This window comes from Erithacus rubecula (assembly GCF_903797595.1).
Source record: "Erithacus rubecula genome assembly, chromosome: 12".
In the NCBI taxonomy this organism is placed as follows: Eukaryota; Metazoa; Chordata; class Aves; order Passeriformes; family Muscicapidae; genus Erithacus; species Erithacus rubecula.
In genome coordinates, this window is record NC_136664.1 from 3,426,099 (window position 1) to 3,444,363 (window position 18,265).

General features: G+C 42.2%; 1 protein-coding gene across 1 annotated transcript; it reads left to right on the forward strand.

The window, feature by feature from the left end:
• Positions 1–1,343: 1,343 nt before the first annotated feature.
• MLYCD (malonyl-CoA decarboxylase) lies at positions 1,344–15,591 on the forward strand. Its single transcript, XM_079316430.1, has 5 exons — positions 1,344–1,844; positions 6,158–6,270; positions 7,121–7,277; positions 7,762–7,911; positions 14,289–15,591. Exons 1-5 carry the CDS (start codon positions 1,356–1,358, stop codon positions 14,820–14,822), a joined length of 1,443 nt encoding a protein of 480 aa, XP_079172556.1. The 5' UTR covers positions 1,344–1,355; the 3' UTR covers positions 14,823–15,591.
• The last annotated feature ends 2,674 nt before the right edge of the window (positions 15,592–18,265 follow it).

The following is an 18,265-nucleotide window of genomic DNA, read 5'->3' on the forward strand; positions in this document are numbered from 1 at the left end:
GCTTTTTATTTAGCTGAAAATTAAGTTTTAAAAGTGGGAAGGGATTTTCTGGAGCTTAATTCCTTGCCAGTGAGATTCACATTTTTTAAAAAGGCTTTTTTATAGATTTTAGTGTGTCTGAGTAATGTTTTTCCTCTCTTAAGGGTATGATAGTTTATCCTATGACCCTCAGCTCCCTTTTTTTTTTCCCCTTTTGTCCCCTTCCTTGGGAATCTCTAACATATTGTTCTAAAAATTGTAATTAGGCAGCACTCTCTTTTTGTCTCTTCACTGACAAAGAGGACTTGATTCTCTCCTCAATTCTCATTTCAAATGCTGAGAATTACAATTCCCTGTGCTTTTAAGGACAATTGCTGCTCAATTCTAATCTCACTGCCATCAATGTGACCTATGTGTTTTGCTGGTTTAATGTCTAAAGGAGGCAAAATCCTTAAAGCCCAAAGGAGTCTTACCTTTGTAAGCCTAATCTGGGAGCAGGGTGGAAATATTTAACTTCAGTCATGAAAAGTCCTGACACACTTGAGAGGACTTTGGGCTCATGATGAGTTTATTTGCTAAAGAAGAATTGCCTCAGGACATGGGGAAGCTGCCCTGGAAATCAGATTTTTTTTTGTGCACCAAGCCAATGATGACACACTCGAGGCACAGTGAATTATTTATTTCAGGGCTGAGTGCTCAGTGGTGTTCCACAAACCAAACCCAGCGGGAAATATGGGAATTACAGGGGAGGAGGATACAGCAGATGGTGTAAGGCCATGAACTGAGACAGGGGAGATTCAAATTATGTTTGAAAATAAATTTATTGATTGTTTGGGAGGTCGGGTATTGGAACAGCTGCCAGGGAGGCGATGGAGTCACCATCCTTGGAGATTTCATTTGGATCTGGCATTTATTGCTGTGGTTTAGAGGTTACAGTGGCAGCGCTGGGTGAACACTTGGACTGGATGATCCTAAAGGTCTTTTCCAATCTTGGTGATTCACAGAATCACAAAATCAGCTGGGTTGGAAAATACCTCTTGTGACAGAACACCAACTCCACCCGTGGCACCAAGTGCCGCCTGCAGGGAGGTGCCTGCACCGCTCCCCGTGCAGCGCAGAGTCCAGCCGCCCGTTCTGAGGGAACGCCGGTCACACCCAGCCTGTCCAACGCGACTCTCCGTTCCAAAGTGCAGCGCCGTGAGGAGGAGCAGCCGCGACCTCCGAGCGCCGCTCTCGACATGGCGGCGGGCACGCCCCTCACACACCCCCAGCCCCGCCGCGCTGCGCTCGCTCCCATTGGCGGGGCGCGCTGTCCGTCTGCGCTCGCGGCCAATCAGCGGCGCGGGGCGGGGCGCGGTGCCTGCGGCGGGTGCGGGATGAGGCGGCTGTGCCCGCGGCCGCTGCTCTGGGCCGCGCGGGGCCCGCGCCGCCTCTCCTCAGGCGCTGCCCCGGGCATGGAGGAGCTGCTGCGCCGCTCCGTGCCGCCGCTGCCGCCCTACGAGACCAAGGAGAAGGCGGTGCCGCCCGCCGAGCTGCGCGGCGCCGAGTTCGTGCGCTTCTACCGCTCGCTGCAGCCCGGGCCGCCCCGCGCCGAGCTCCTCACCCGCCTGGCCCGCGACTTCGGCGTGGAGCACGGGCGGGTGGCCGAGGCCGCCGCCAAGGTGCTGCAGGCCCGCGAGCAGCGCAGGGAGCCCGGGGCGCTGCTGCAGGCCGAGGACCGGCTCCGCTACTACCTGAACCCGCAGTACCGCGGGCTCTTCCAGCAGCTGGGCCGCCTGGAGGGCGGGCTGCGCTTCCTGGTGGAGCTCAGGGCAGACCTGATGGAGGGGCTGGCCAGTAAAGCGGTGGATGGGCCCCACGTCAAGGTGAGGGCTGGCCTGGGTGGCTCTCAGGGAGTGGGGGGGATGCGGTTCGGGGCCTCCCGCTGGTGCTGCTGCTCCTGGAGCCTCGTCAGGCTGGGAGCCAGTCCCGGGAACCAGCTCAGTGCCGGGGTTTTTCCAGGCCTCGCCGTTCAGGAAGGACATTGGAGTGCTGGAGTGGCTTCAGGGGAGCGTCTGGAGGCCGAGTCCGAGAACAGCGCCTGATGGAGCTGGGAAAGGGACTCAGCCTGAGAAAAGGAGGCTCAGGGGGAATTCCTGGCTCCCCGGCAGGAGGGGACAGCCCCAGGCCGGGCTCTGCTCAGGGACAGGAGCAGAGGGAATGGCCTCAGGCTGGGCCAGGGCAGGCTCAGCATGGAATCTGCAGGAATTCCTTCACATAAAGGGTGATTAAACATTAGAACAGACCCAAGAGTTGCTGGAGTCCCCATCCTTGGAGACATTCAAGAAACCTTGAACCTATGGCAGGTTGACGAGGTGGTGATGGCTCAGGGCTCGGTGATCCCAGATGCCTTTTCCAACATAAACGATTCCATGATTCTCTGGAGAGACACCCCAGTGTCATTCTGTGCAGTGAAGCATTATTTTTCATGATGCTGTTTCAGTTTTTGTCCTCTCTTACGTTCTTTTCATGTCTTCCCTTCCTTCTTTTCACCACAGGACACTCATTTTCCCCTGTCCTTATAAACAGTTGAATTTCTGATGCTCTCTTGCAATGCACAGCGTGAAATTTGCTTAAAATGTTTCAGGGGTGCAGCTCTTCGAACCCTCTCACCTACAACTCTTCACTTTTTCTGTGCATTTTCCTCTTGAGAGGTTTGTTACATTTTGCTTGCTTACTTATATTTCAGCCCTTGAAATATGACTCTGGTGAAAAATTCCCAACATTATCATCTCAGGTAGCAAATCATCCAACGATTGCTTTTAAAATATTCTTCATCTTTCCATATGATTTAGAAAAAGTCAGTGAAAAGTTCAAGTTGTTGGAAAAAGATAATGAAAAAGAGAGCGTTTTCGTCAAATGGATTTATCTGTAAACCTGCTTCCATTATTAAGCAGTAGTTGGAATGCTTGTGTTGATCTACTGGAAAAAAAAAAAAAAAAAAAAAGCAGCATCACTATTAAAAGTTCTCTCTACAAAGTGTTTAGTATTTGCCTATCAAAAGTCCTGGGTAGCCATTTCATTAGTGCAGAGTTGATTTCTAACATAAAGACAAAAGTGCAAGAAGAGTTTTATTATCTCTGTATATTTGTGTCTGCACTGACAAGGAAATGTGGGAATAAAATGAAATGGATCTCCTTGATGCTGGTGGAGAATTACAGAATGCATTATGTGGCCTCCTGGGATTTTGGTTTTGCTCAAACAATCTAAAATTTCTTAGTCAGTCCTTAGTTTTTTAACTCTGTAATTTGAAAGACCTATTAAAACCAGGATTGCCCATTGCTGTGTTGTAAATGTGAAATATTTTTCTGTTTCCTCAGCACTATCAGCATAAAAGCAACTTGGACTGTTCAGATATTGGGTGGTGAAGGATTTCTATTTTGTGTTTGTTCAACAGATTGCAGGAAAATATCATATTTAAGTGATTAAGTCACTTGAAAGTGCTTGAGCACAATGGACTCATTGTCCAAATGAGCAGAAATGGAGAGAGGGGAAGAAATAATGATTTTAATTTTAAGGATAAGATGTCCAATAACATAAACCACAAGAGCCAGGAGACTTTCAGCACTGCCATTATCACTGCAGTAATTACTATTAGCAATAAAAAAAGCACAAACCAGTCCCCTTTAAAACTTATTCCAAAAACATGGGAAAATTCAACTCTTGTGAGGGGTATTTTATTTAGTAGTTTGAGAGGGAAAGTGAAATAGTTCTCTCATCAGAGAGATAAGAATAAAAAATAATTAATTGCAGGTTTTCATAAGAGTTTTCCCATTTGTTGCCCACAAAACAGGTACTTGATGTGAAGATTAAAAATGTTGTAATTTGCTGTCTTGTAGCAAGAACACAACGAGAAAAAATAATCACAATTTATTAGACTTGGCTAATAGAAATTGCAGTAGAGTTGGTAATTTGAAATACTAATCTGAGTATGTCTTGTTGCTCAGATTTAAGACTGGGATGCTGAATAATGAATGTGCTTGCTTTTCTTTTTAATGAAGTGTTGCAGATGTAATCTTTATGACTAAAAAGGTCTCTGAACTTAAAATAAGAATTTATGTACCAATAAATTTACAAAATAAGAGAACCTGCCACTAAATCTGCAAAGAAGAGAACCTGCCAGTAAACTTGCAAAATAAGAGCCTGTCCTTGCTGGAGTGAAGTTTTTTGGAAATGTCCTGTACACTGAGATATTAAACACAAGTCAGAATCTTGTTTAGATGACTTGAATTAAAGAGTTTTGGATAATGAAAACTTCTATGTCTTCCTGCACTGAAAAGTTTTATCAGCACAGAATTGTGGAATCCTGGAAAGTTTTGGGTTGGAAAGGACCTTAAAGCTCATCCAGTGCCACCCCTGCCATGGGGCAGGGACACCTCCCACTGTCCCAGGGTGCTCCAAGCCCCATCCAACCTGGCCTGGGACACAATTTATTCCTGATATTATCCCATCTAAACTCCTCTCTTTCCATCTGAAGCCATTCCCCCATGTCCTGTTGCTCTAGGGTTTGGACTCAGTGATGGTGGCAGGTCCCTTCCACCTGCAGCTGTTCAATTCCTGCACAGTGCCCTGCTGTTCTCTAAAACCTCATTAGTCACAGCTGACAGGTTGGTTGAGTTGTAATTCCCCATAAACAATATTTCTTTCTGCACCCAGTTCCACCTCTGCCTGCTGCACTGCAGCTGAAATGATGTTCAAAAAGCACATGGATGACAAGAGAGCCATAAGAATCTCTTCTTTCCCCCCACATCTGACAACTGCAGCACATTTCTCTGGTTTACAGTGTGCCCCTACAAAAGAAAACAAACCAAACTGAATCTCTGGAGACTTCCACTCCACCAAGGGATATTTGACCAAAGTGATTCATGGTTATTACCTGGAAACTTCAGAGCTGTACAGAAAGGATTCACAAGGGAGGTACAGAATAAACAAACCAATCAGAATATATTTGTTTAGGAAAAAGGCTTTGAAAACAAATTACTATAGAGGATTGAATTGTTCTATGCAGATGAATGTCTGTTTCTTCTGGGTTTAAAGTTTTTTTTTCTATTATATTAAGGAATAAACCTGTCCTTTTATTCAGTCTTGGAATACTTGTAGCAGTTACTGTGGCCAGTAGAAACCTACTTTAATGTGTGTCCTTTGACAAGTGCCTCTGCAACTTTCATGTTGATTAAGTTATAATAGGAAATTTTTTTGCTTTTTATGACAGTCCTGAGACTACATCTGAACTTAGGAAAAACATATTAGGTTTTCTGATTAGATTTATGTTTTTTCCAGTTGTTTCTCTTTAATGTAGCAAGCTAAAGTACATTGGAGCTTAATTTTTTATCTCTTTTATGTGCAGCAGTAGCTATTTAATAAAAGTTTGAATAGAGGATGAAGAGTTTTTATTTTGAAGTGAGTGGTTATTAAGTTGGTTTCAGGTAAGCCCATGTTTCTGATCAGGCTGTTGGTAAGTTGGTGCTGGTACCACACTGTGTCTTGTGTACAAGGCAAATGGAAGAAAGAAAAACAAGCTCTGGGATCTCTTTTAGGAATATTCATGCTGTGCTGAGTTCAAGAATACTTGTTAAATTCAAATAAATTTAGACAGGAAATCTTTAATAATACAGGCAGCAGGAAAGTCACTGGTAGGGAGTATAAAAATCACTATTACACTGAATATTTCTGAAAAGGTTTGACATTACAGTTGGGTTTCATCTCATACTGTTCCAAAGCTGGTTTGATTTTTCAGTTCTATTGTCTTAATGCTGCTGGGTTTTATTTTTCTTGGTCAAATATTTTCATGTTTCTAGAGAAGAAAAATTCTGTCTGCATCCTGTTGAAAGATGGTATTGAAATCTGAGCTACTGTGCAACTGCAGCCTTGTGCTCAAATCTGCTCAAACCTTCTACCCATTATCTGCTTTTTGTCCAAGTGTTTTGCCTCATCTGCCCTGTCCTTGCTTGCACTACAGTCAGTCCCTTCAGGGATTTTCCTTGCTTCAACCCTAGTTTGTGGTTAATCTTCTCAAACAGATCCATAAGTTTCCTTTAAGTTCCCAGTGCTGTAGTTGGATCACTCAGAGTTATCTTTACTCCCATTCCCATATTGTCCCTTGCTTATTCAGCAGCTCATCCCACTGTTGTGTTTGCAGGAAATGAATGGAGTTCTCAAGAACATGCTCTCAGAATGGTTCTGCACAGGATTCCTCAACCTGGAAAGGGTCACCTGGCAATCACCTTGTGAAGTGCTCCAGAAAATCAGTGAGTAAGTGCTAGAGAATGGAAGGAGTCCTTGAGGAAGAGTGGTGGAATGCTTGGGACTGCAGAAATCCACTGTTCCCAAAACTCTGCTTTTCTGAACTGAAGGCAAAGTGTAATTATGAAATGTTTGCATTGACATGCTGTGGAGCCCAATTTTAAAAATGGATTGAAGTAAAAAGGGATAATTCATGTCATAATTTGATCCCACTGGTAGAGTGCTGTCTTTCCTTCCAACCTTCTCATTTCCTCTTCCCACATTCCCAGAGGTGCTGCAGTTTGGGAGGAACTGGTGAAGTGCCCAGGATCACTTGTAAACTACATGTGAAGAGAACACCTTGATTTTTATACAGTGTGCTCTACAACATTGATATGTCAATCTGCAACATTGATTTCTGAATCCATGAGATTGATTTCTGAATCTGCAGCATTGATTTCTGAATCTACAACATAGATTTCTGAATTTCTGTCAAATAGTCAAAATTGTGATGAAGCTGAAAATTACTAAATTATGTGGTGGGCCACCTTGTATAAAATCTTGAAGAAAAATAATCTCTAGAATGTTCTGAAAGTATGTTACTTAAGTGTGGATGAGGCAAAGAGATCTTGTAGAAGCTGAGTTTTCCAAATAAAAATAATAAGTAATATTTAAATAATCTTCAATTTTGCAAACACACTAGTGAGTGGGTGTGCAATATTCCTTTATCATCCACTTTGTCATTGACATCAGTGGCAGAAGTGCTGAGCTTGTAGGGCAGCTAAATGAAATAATAACAGCAATAACAACGATAATAACTGACAATAATGGTAATAAATTAATAATAATAGTCATTTTCTTGTTCAATTTTCTCCTGGAGTTCTGAAGCTGTGCACCCTGTCAGAAACTGGGTTGATATGAAGCGTCGGGTGGGCGCCTATAGAAGGTGCTACTTCTTTTCTCACTGTGCCATCCCAGGAGAGCCACTGATTGTCCTGCACGTGGCACTAACCAGTGACATCTCCAGCAGCATCCAGGTACAGCCACTGAGGCATTTGGTATGCAGCAAAGTGCTCAGATTGCAGTGTGCTTCTTTAAAAATCCACAATTCCCTATAATTTGGCAATATTTGCTTTTGGTTTGTCTTTTAAGAGATGAGAGAATTGCCATGGAAAACTTAACAGGGATGTTTTGTCTGTCTTGTGTGTTATGTAAATTGAAATTTTGAGGGTTTGCTCAAGAGCAAGAAGAATAAGAAAAGAAATATATATATAGAAAATGAGACTAAAGTTTCAAAGTGGTTACAATTACTTCTGAAAACTTTAAACCATGTTACAGTTTTTTCCTGCATTTACTAATGAACAAGCAGCTCTTCCTACTTTTTCATTAGATTTTTATTGACAGTGAATAAAACAGAGGGGGAAAGTGTTAACACATTCAAAAGTTAAAAATAAAAACTTCCCTATAATGATGCTAATGACTATTATTCACATTTTTCATTTTTAATCCTTATTTTCCCAGGCCATAGTGAAAGAAGTGCCACCATTAGAGACAGAAGATACAGAGAAAATCACAACAGCAATTTTCTACTCCATCAGTTTGACTCAGCAGGGCCTGCAGGGGGTGGAACTCGGGACTCACCTCATCAAAAGAGTTGTCAGGGAGCTGCAGGTGGGTGTGCCAGGGGGGGCTCTGTTTGTCCTCCATTAGTTCTCAGTTCATGACACTGCTCAGCCAGGAGCTGCTGAGGCTTCCCCTGCACTTGGAACTTCTCCCAGAGCAGCCTTGGGAGCTGTGGAGAGCTGGAAGAACATTTCCTGCTCTTGGCTGATGTCTGCCAGATGTAGGTTCTGTTCCACAGTGACACATTCTCTGTGAATTCCCTGTGTGGTTGCCTGAAGTCAAATGAGACCATTTGACACAGCTGTGTTCTGCTCTGATACAATTCACTGTTGCCTCTCAGTTGAGTGGCAAGAGCCTGATCAAGATATTCTCTCTTCAAAGTAGCTGCCAGTGCCTTTTCAAAAATCTTACAGCTACTCCAGGAGCAGAAACATTTCCTGTTCATTAATTAGTTCATAGTTTTGTTTGTTACATTGAATTGCCACTGGTTATTTATGCAGTGTGCATGCATGCCCTGAATACATCTGTTGAGAAAAATAAAAAGGAGAGAGATTTCTTTGCCCAGGTATGTCTTGCAATAGTAAAGAAAATGCCTTAAAAGTCAAAAGAATCTCTTACTTTTTGCCAGCCAGTTCTCTGAATTTTGATAATATTGCATGCAAAGGGATTGTTGTTAACAGCTTTAGTACTTGGGGAACTTTCTTCCAAGCAACTGGAGAAAGGAGTGAGAATTCATTTACAGAAAGAAAGAGACAGTCACATTCCTCCACATTATTTTATTTAATAGTCTTTACTACTTAAATTGCTGACAAAGCTACCACTTAAAAGTAATGATCACTGCTTGTGTTTATTGTTTCACATCTGGATTAGTAACATGTTTAAAAACTGTGATTTAGAACTTCAGTTCTACTTACAAAAATATCTTAAAATTGGATGCTGCAAACTTCTAGTGCCAGAAAGATAGATTATTTAATTGCTGCCCTGAAGTTTATTTTGTTTGTTTTGGTTTGTTTGTTTTTTTTTTTTTTTTTTTAATTTTAGTTTTAACGGATATTTTGGCTGCATTTTGTTGCTTCTTGCATTTGGAATGGCTTTTAGATTAATTGTTGAAAGTGCAGTAGTCCAGGTATAATTAGGCCATGCCATCTGTCTGATCTTGACTAAGGGGAAATTGGAATAAATTCATGGAGTTAGCTGCTTTCACATCTGAAAAATAATTTCTGGGTAATTGAGTTGCTGTCATAAAATAACCCTATTGACATTTTATCTGTGCATCACTAATTGCTTGCAACACCAGCAGAGTTGTGAGTTACAAAGGCAAACAGATACAACATGCTTAGATAACCTAATGCAAGTTTTAAAATTCAACAGAAAAGTGTGTTTTGTATTTACACTTATGGCAGAGATTTTACATTTCAGTGTTTAAAACCCAGCCCCTCTTTAGTGTTTATCATAGGAAACCCTTTGCTGAGATGCCTTGAAATACATTTTAATCATAAAATTAATCCCTCAAACAACTTCTTTAATATTGAAAACTTGAGTGGTTTCCATGCAATGCCAAAGGTGGAGAATCTTCCTCACTACTCAAATTTCCTACACTGCTTAAAGGTGATGTGAAAAACATGCTGGTAGGAAATTGTGTGATAAACTGGACATGGACTGAGGTTTATAAATTGTGTGACAAACTGGACATGGACTGAGGTTTATAAATTGTGTGACAAACTGGACATGGGCTGAGATTTATAAATTCCTGCAGAGTCAGGGTTGTTCAGGCCATGTGATGAGTAAACACTCTTGGCCTGTTTTGCCTGGCTCCCAACATTCTGGAAGTCCTTTTCCTGTGGATTAATTGCACACATGTGCTCTCTTTCTCTCTGCTCAGGTGCAAGCAAAGGACTTGCCAAGGTTGTCTCTATTCAGGGTGGACATAATTCTTGGGAGCAGCATTACAGTCACTTCAGGAGGGACAAATGGTGCCCAGGAGTGCTGAGTGGACTTGGTGACAGCAGCTGAAACCATCCAGCCTCAGCAGAAATGTCCTGGGTCAAAAATCACATCTCATTAAGCCAGCATCCAGCAGCCTTTGTAAAAATAGAGTGAGGTCTCTGATAGGAAGAGGATATTTTATATCACTTTGCATGGCTTTGCAATAAATACCTTTTTTTTTCAAATGCTGCTAGATCACCAAGTTTTCCAGGTTACAGAAGCTGAGACTCTCTTTAGTTTAGCTGGTAGTGAAATGCATTGGGAAGAGGAGACCATTTGAAAGGACCAAGGATTTTATTTTTAATTTTATTTAAATTGATTATTTGATTGATTGACTTTTATCAATTTCCATTTAAGTTGACTTTTGTGGACATTTAATTGATCTGCAGAATTCTATTTGAGTTGTGTTGTCCCAAAGTGCTGCAAGCTCTTAAACCTTCTTTACCTTTACCTGACTTCTACCTTAGTGCAACCTGCTCTGACACTTCTGCTTGTGCCACTGTAACCTCCAAACTGAAATCCCAGCTGTCATTCTTAGTGAGGAAAACTCCAAACTGGACCTGGTGGGAATGTGTGTCATTAGGTCAGGAAAAGACATGCACAAAGTTAGGAGTGTGCTGAGAACCTCTCTGCACCAAAGCTTTCATCTGACAGGATTTCAAAAAACTGTACTGAAAGCTTGATCTAAACTAGAAAATGATGGCTAAAAATCAAGTTAGAACCATACTCCTTAATATCTAATTAATAGATAATTAAAATAGAATTTAATTTTTTAGAAATCTTGCTAATTTGCCTGCATTAGTCATGTACTCTGCTAAACAGGAGCATGTGTGGGGCAGCACTTCTCACCTTCAAAGGATGCCAAGCACTGATTCCCTCCTGAAAACATTCCTTGCAAATGGGTTTTTCTTAGGATTGTTGGGAAAACTGGTGAGGATTTCACACTCCAGTGCTGAGCACTGTTAATATGGTGCACTGTGGACTAATTGATGCCTGCTGCTTTTGGGTCTCACTAATTGAAGCAGATGGAGGTGGATGAAGTTGTGGCACAAAATGTTCTTTCTGTGTGCACTGCTTGCAGTTGGAATCCTTAACCTTTACCTGGACATAAAGATTTGGCATTTGCCACAGGAATTGTTCTGTATAATTGGGTAGAGGGGGGGATGTTCTGGAGATCAGAATTGGACCTGGTGACACCTGCAAGGGGCATCTTGGGAAAAATTGTGCTGCTCTCAGGAGCAGGTTATTCAGTTTTTGGCAGTTTCTTGTACACAGATAATACAGAAGGGGTTTGTGTGCAGGCTTCTGTTGTTTCTGAGCATATCCTGTTGGGATTATTTTGGGATGAATTCATTAGGCCACTGATACCACTTTGATCCCAATTCTCCCTGTACAAATCTGGGAACAGGCTGTGTAGGCATTCCATGCAGTCTCTTGTTTATATTAATGTATATAAAGCAGGGAGCAGGCATGAAAAATGATCTCTTGTATTTCTGAAATTGAAGCTTGTGTTGTTCCCAGAAATGAATTGGATTTTGAAACTATTTCAGACAACTGCAGAAAACCAAACAAACCCCAAATGGAGTGCAGGCAGATCATTTCTAGCAAGCTGGTGGGTGCTGGTGAATGAGGAGGTGGATGGATTTCTCATTAGCCAGACATTTAATTCCCAGTGTGTTTATAGGCACTCACAACAGTCTGTGGCTCTGCAGAAGGTACATCATGGCAATTCAGTCAGCAGATGACAGACACAGATAACTGTGCTGAAGCCTTTGAGAAAACTGCTTAGGATTTTATAGCCTGTGGCATTTGAGGGAGAAAACTGATAGCTGCTGTGTGACTCAATAGAATACTCAACAATTGGTGGCAGATTTTAGCTTTCTGCTTGGGCTGTTGATAATTGCTACCTTAATTTGATCTAGGTGACCTGGGGAGATCATAATTTCCAAAACAGGCTTTGATTTCATTGATGAAAAATGTGACCTTGGACTGCAGCTTTCAGAGTGCAAGACAGTTTCAGATGAGATATGGATAATGGGAGAAATCTGTGCTCTTCTGCAAGGAAAGGGAAAAAGAAAACAATAACAAAAAGCAACAATCAAACACAGAAATCTACCCCGAACCAAAACTAGCAGCTGTTTCTTAATGGTTGTGTGGGTTTCTGACAGGAAAGTAAACATTAATGGATCTCCACCAATAGCCTCAGAAACCAGCACATCAATTTAGGAAAACATAAATGTGCTCACTCCAGTGCATTTATTTATTTTTCCCCCAAGAAATGGATGCCTCAGATAAGCTTCTAAAGAAAGCTTTTATCAGATATGTAGTAGTTGGTACTGTACCTTCAAAATGGGGTCACTTTGCCATGTCTTATCTGTCCTGAGAAGTAAAAAGCCCACTATTTCCCATTTTGTGGTTTTAATAGAATAAGAGCTACTAACCTCCTGTGAAGTATTTGGGGCTGTCTTGGTGAACAGGTCACTCCTGAAAGTGGTGATAAACCAGGAGCAGTCAACATCCCCAGGAATCCCTGTCAGTTATTTCATTAGGAATTTTGCAGTGGTTGTTTTTACCACAGAGAGAGGGGAAGAAATAATCTATTGTCCCTTTTGTCATGGTGGGTGGTGCACAGGTGTCCTCAGGCTCTGCAGGCTGGGAGATGAAACTGGAATTATTACCTTGTGGAAGCAATGGGCAGAGCTCAGCTGCTGAGTGAGAACCTTGTTAGCTCTGTGCAGGAGGAAAACAGTGTAAGAAATGTCTGTAAAGGAACTTTTTATTTTCTGAAATGCACTTGCATGGAAACCTGATAGTTGGATTTCACAGATGGGTCTTAAAGACATCAGCTTTGGAATTACTCTTAAAAATAAAATGCCATCATGTCCTTTAGTGGGAACAAGTTTGTACTTTACTGGTTTCTACCCCTTTTCTAGAATTTCACTATCCTACAGTGTGGTAGTTACAGCAGTTGTGAGCATGACCCAGTCAGGATCTCCTGGGAGCTCTGATTACAACAATGGTGTTTTATTCAATAAGATACAGAAATGAGGGTTTCAAATAATTTGCTTGGTTTTCTTTATCTGGTTCTCTAAGGAGATGAAGTGTTCCTTTGATAAGGTGACACTTGCTCTATATTTCTTGTCCCTGCCCGGTCCCAAATGAATTCTGAAGCTGCCATTTCTAACTAACAGTCCCAGAGCTTCAGCCCAGGGCAGGCAGTGATTCTGTGTCACCAAACTGCAGTGTCAGTGCTGGAAGGCTCAGGCAGCAGGCACATCTTTGGGAAGGGAGCAGGTTTGGTGAGTACCAGAGCTGGTGCTTGTGCCAGTGTCCCTGAGCAGGCTGCAGATGGCAGCTGTGTGGAGCTCAGCTGAGCTCCCACAACCTGGCAGCCCCAGCTGAGCCCTGATGGCTTTTTAATGTTACCTCGCTAATCCTCGAGGTAGAAAAAGCACCATTTGTAGTCATTTAAAGACAATTTTCTGCTGACATTAAGATGCTTCTGTAATGTTGATGAATGTCTTGGTTCTTACCACTTCTTCTGTTGGAGCAGTAATTAAACCAACACGAGGGTGGGTTCAGCTCAGCTCTGTCTTCCCTCTGTTCCTTGCCCCCCACTGCTCCAGGAGGATTGCCTGATCTATTTTTTGTTCATTCTAAGTGTCAGTGAGTTTATTCTTATGCTGGTGAGCCCCAGAACTAACAGACAGTTTCCTTATGCATGTTTTGCTTTACATTTTTTCATAGTTTAATCAGAAATTAGTTGGAGTAGAGAAGAAATTTTACTTGGTTAAAACAAGTGTTACACTTGTAATAAAAAAGGATATTCACATGGTCTGTATTTCTTGCTGGTTTAGGGAATATCATGAAAGGTAGCTGGTCTGTATAAAGAACTTCATTCAAAACTTCAGGAAATACTTCTTTCCATAAAAATCTACAAATAGTACCTCATGATTTTACAATACACTGAAATAAACTGCCCTTAATTAAAAAAAAAAAAAAGAGATGGCTACATATAAAAATAAATAGTAATTAAATGGTTTTCAAAACTTGCATGTCTGTTTAAAAGAAATACTTTTCAGAATAACTTTTATATGGCCTGTGGTTTTATTTGTTTATTTCTGCCTGTAAAAGGATAACAGCAGAACCCAGTGCTGCTAAGTAGTGCAGAAGTACTTTTATAGAGGTGGGGTGTGAGGAATGGCATTCAGTCAGTGTTAAAATTTTGTGTGTGCTCCCAGTGCCTTCTCATCACTGACCTGTTACTGCCAGGGGGATTTTTTACCTTTTTTTTGTGTGCATGTATATCAGTTCCTTCTCAGGTTCCCTGGGCTTCACTTGCCAAAAAGCAAAGGCCACCAGCTGCCCTTTCACTCAAACTTCTCTGTGTCAATCATGACCAAACTCATGATGTATTTTCTCTCTCCTTTTGTCTGCAGAAAGAACTCCCTCAGATAAAAGCTTTTTCCACACTTTCACCTATCCCAGGATTCACAAAATGGCTCGTTGGTCTCCTCTCCTCCCAGGCAAAAGAACAGGGAAGGAATGAACTTTTTACAGAATCCGAGTGGCAGGAAATCAGTGAGATCACAGGAGACTCCTCCAGCGAAACACTGAAGAAACTGTTGAGCACCAACGAGTGGGTGCGGTCAGAAAAGCTGGTGGGGGTGCTGCACTCTCCCCTGATGAGACTCTGTGCCTGGTACTTGTACGGCGAGAAGCACCGCGGCTACGCCCTCAACCCCGTGGCCAATTTCCACCTGCAGAACGGCTCGGTGCTCTGGAGGATTAACTGGATGGGGGACAGCAGCCCCCGCGGCATCGGGGCCTCCTGTGGCATGATGGTGAACTACAGGTATTTCCTGGAGGACACAGCCTCCAACAGTGCCCTCTACCTGGGCTCCAAGCAGGTCAGAGCCTCTGAACAGGTGCTGGCCTTGGTGTCCCAGTTCCAGCAGAACAGCAAGCTGTGATTAGGCAGCATGAGCACTCAGAGGGAATGTTGCTCACCATAAAGAGCTGTGATCATCTGCAGTGTCTTTGCCTAAATCAGAATGGACCTTGTAGGACAGGTGGGCTCAGTTCCCTGGGTTATCAGGGTCTTGCTCACATGGCTGTGTTCTCACCTCTGGTGTGTGCAGAGTTGGAGTTGTGTGTTCATGGAGAGTAAAAATCTCCTTCACCAGTCACAGCCCAGGGGTAACTGGGATGGAAAACACCTGAGCCAGCATTGTTCTGTTAGCAAGAAACTGTATAAGCTGTCTTTGAAAGGAGCTGCACTTTCTGTCAAAATGCTGCTATAGATTGTTCAGAATCAAAGTACCTGGAATAAAGGTAATTTTTGGGTCAAATATATTACCAAAACAGCTAAATGTCTGTCTTTTATTTCTACAATATCTATCTTTTATTTCTACAATATCTATCTTCTGCACCTTCAGGAAAATCTCATGTAAAATTTCCTGGTATATTTTCCCTTTTCAAACTAAAACTCACTGAATCCTTGCTTTGCTGGAGCATGGAGAAGCTTTTCACTAATGTTGAAAAATCAGGATCTCAGTACAGCAGGTATGTTATGTTATATTTGCATGTTTTGGCTGCTGAAATTTAATGAGCAATAAGGAAGTGTTCAAATAGGAGAGGAGAACAAGCCACATTGTTACTTGGGAATCAGCTGAGAACTTTCTAAATATGTATATTATATTTTTGCTGTGGTAATGTTTTAAGTTGATAAAGAGATTTTTTTAATAAAGAGGTAGGTGTGATTTATAAACCAATAAACTAATTTTCTCAATAAATCATGGTTTGTGGATTTCAGCATCTCTCCTCCTTCATTTAATGACCCTCCTTGATAACAGTTTCACCACACAGTCATTACAGGCTGCTCCTGTTTTTAACAGTGATCCATTCTCTTGGCCTTTCTAGTCTTTCTCAGCTGCCTTGGAATTCAGGTTTCAAGGTGAAATTTAGCTGCTTGTATAAACACATGCAAGCCATTCTTGGCTGGCAGGAATAGAGCAAGAGAACTCTCTCTTTGTTCAACTCTTCAAGTTTGAGGGAACCAGGTCAAGTGAAAGAGTTCTGAAAATGCAATGGTTTTGAAAGATGGTTTTATTTTTGAAGCAGGAGGAGGTGTGAGAGCAATTAAATCTGCATCCTCCTGGCCATAGTTCAAAAAGAGCTAATGCTTCTGCTGTACTGCAGATGGAAATACAACATAATCCCATATTCTTAACAGCTGGACTCGAAGGATAATGAGTTTTTCCACTTGGAGCCTCAGACAATTGTATGAGAATTGGTTCAGTGACATGAAATGATAGTAGCTTATGAGGGGGGGAAAAGCAAAGCTGCTAATGCTTCGTTAACACTTCAGTTATTTCCCAGACCTGCCTGTGCAGATCTCACACAAACACAGCTCAAGGGAAGCAGGCTTCTCTCTGTTTTTATTCTGCCAATCCCCAGATCAGGAGGATGGATGCTGGCATTGGAGCATGGCAAGGAGATTCCCACCTGTGGCTCCAGGAGTGCTTTCTCAGCTCTGGTTGGGCATGTCACCATCAGCTCTGTCCCTGTCACCTGTGCAGGTGCCACCTTTCTCTGGATGCTGAATGAACCCCCTGCATCACCACTTTCACCTGCTGCTATTCCCAGGAGTTGTGGGGCTGAGAAGGAGATTGCAAAGCTGCAAAGCCTCTTCTGGAGCTCTTGTGGCCAGGTTCATTTGTTAGGTGACATCTGGTCTCCATCAGAACCACTGCACCTGCAGAGTGGTTTCCTTCTCAGCAGTTGTGGTTGTTGGTTGTGTTGTGCTTTCTGAGGTCACATCATCTGTTACATTGTCAGCTTAGCAATGTGAGGCCAAAGCTCCTGCAGGGAGCTCTGTGTCACAATCACAGCACCAACCTGAGTGCAAAAGGATTGTTTGGAGATGAAGGTGGGACAGGCTGCCCATAAAAGCCATCAGCTGTTAAGTGCTATTAGTTTTTTTTTTTCACTGGCCATTGATTTTTCTCTTTCTGTTGGATTTTTCCAGCTTGCTGCTGAAGAGAGATTTTAGCATGAAAGATGCTGAGGATAAAAAAATTAAACATTCACCATCTGTGCTGCTTACCAGGACAATAACTGTCCCTGGAGAGAATTGTACTCTGTCACAGAAGCCTTCACAACACTGAGAGAAGAGAAACATGCAGTTCCTGTCTCTCCCTGTCAGGGAGTGCCACTGCAGAGCCATTTCTGAGGAGCACAGGATGTGAAAGAACACCCTGTGTCAGAGTGTGGAGAGCAAAAAGGGGAGGCAGCTTTCCCTGAGCTGCAAGGGGCTGCTTGGAAAAACATCTCAGCTTCACAGCTGCATCCTGCCTTTGAAAGCAAATCAATAGAAATTATGTTGCTTTGTCACTTAGGCTTGTTTATGATCAACTCAGGCTGTTTTTCTTGTCACAGGAGCAGGGCCTCCCATTGTGCCACTGGTGTGGGGTTGAGTGGGACCCGTGCCCTGTGTGAGCAGTGAGAGGCCAACAGTGCCTGGGGCATGTTCAGTTTGCAGCTCCTTTGCAGCTGCTGGGCCATCACAGTCCTGCTGGAAGAAGAAACTTGAAGCAGACAAAATTCCCATGTATATCCCTGGATTTTTTTTTTATATAATATATAATATTATATCATTTTATATTGAGTGTAACGAGCTACAAAATGTGCCCCCTGTGGGAATTCCTCCTTGGGGAAAGGGGTAAAAAGGTGTAAAAGTAAAGTAAGGTGAGGGCAGTGTGATCTTCAGCCTCTTGGTGAATCCTCCTCCAAGAAAGGGGGATCAGGGTTATGCTCAGCATGCCAGCAGCAATTAAAACACTATTGTTTTCTTAGAATATAAGAAATAATCACATTTATTGTCTGGTATTTCTGCAGCTTCCAAAAAGCATTTGAATTTTTCAAGAAATTTGAACCCAGAGCTCAGTATTGAAAACCAGAAGATTTTATGACATTTTTATATTATGTGTAATACTAATCAATATCCATCTCTTCCTCTTTAGCATCTCTTAATTATGGGCAGAATTAACAAAGATAATCTCTGGAAAGCAGCATCTGTAGCTGAGAGGGATAACTGGAACAGCACCTGGTCAGATGGTGAGGAAATAAAAGATATTCTGCTTCAATTTTTAAGAAATGGCAAGAAAAAAGTAATTTTTACTAAATTGTTTAAGCTAATAGGCCTTTTTCTTTTTAAAGAATGAAAAGTACGAAGGAAAATTAAAGTAACTCATTTACTGAAATAGATTTGTGAAATTCTCTACTAAATGTGACTTTTAAACCAGACAACTCATTAAGGCAGCTACTGGGGATTAGATTGGAATTATTTACTGAATCTTAACCAGAGTCAGAATTTGGGAGTGTTGAGGAGAGTGATGGAGAAAAAAGAGAGACT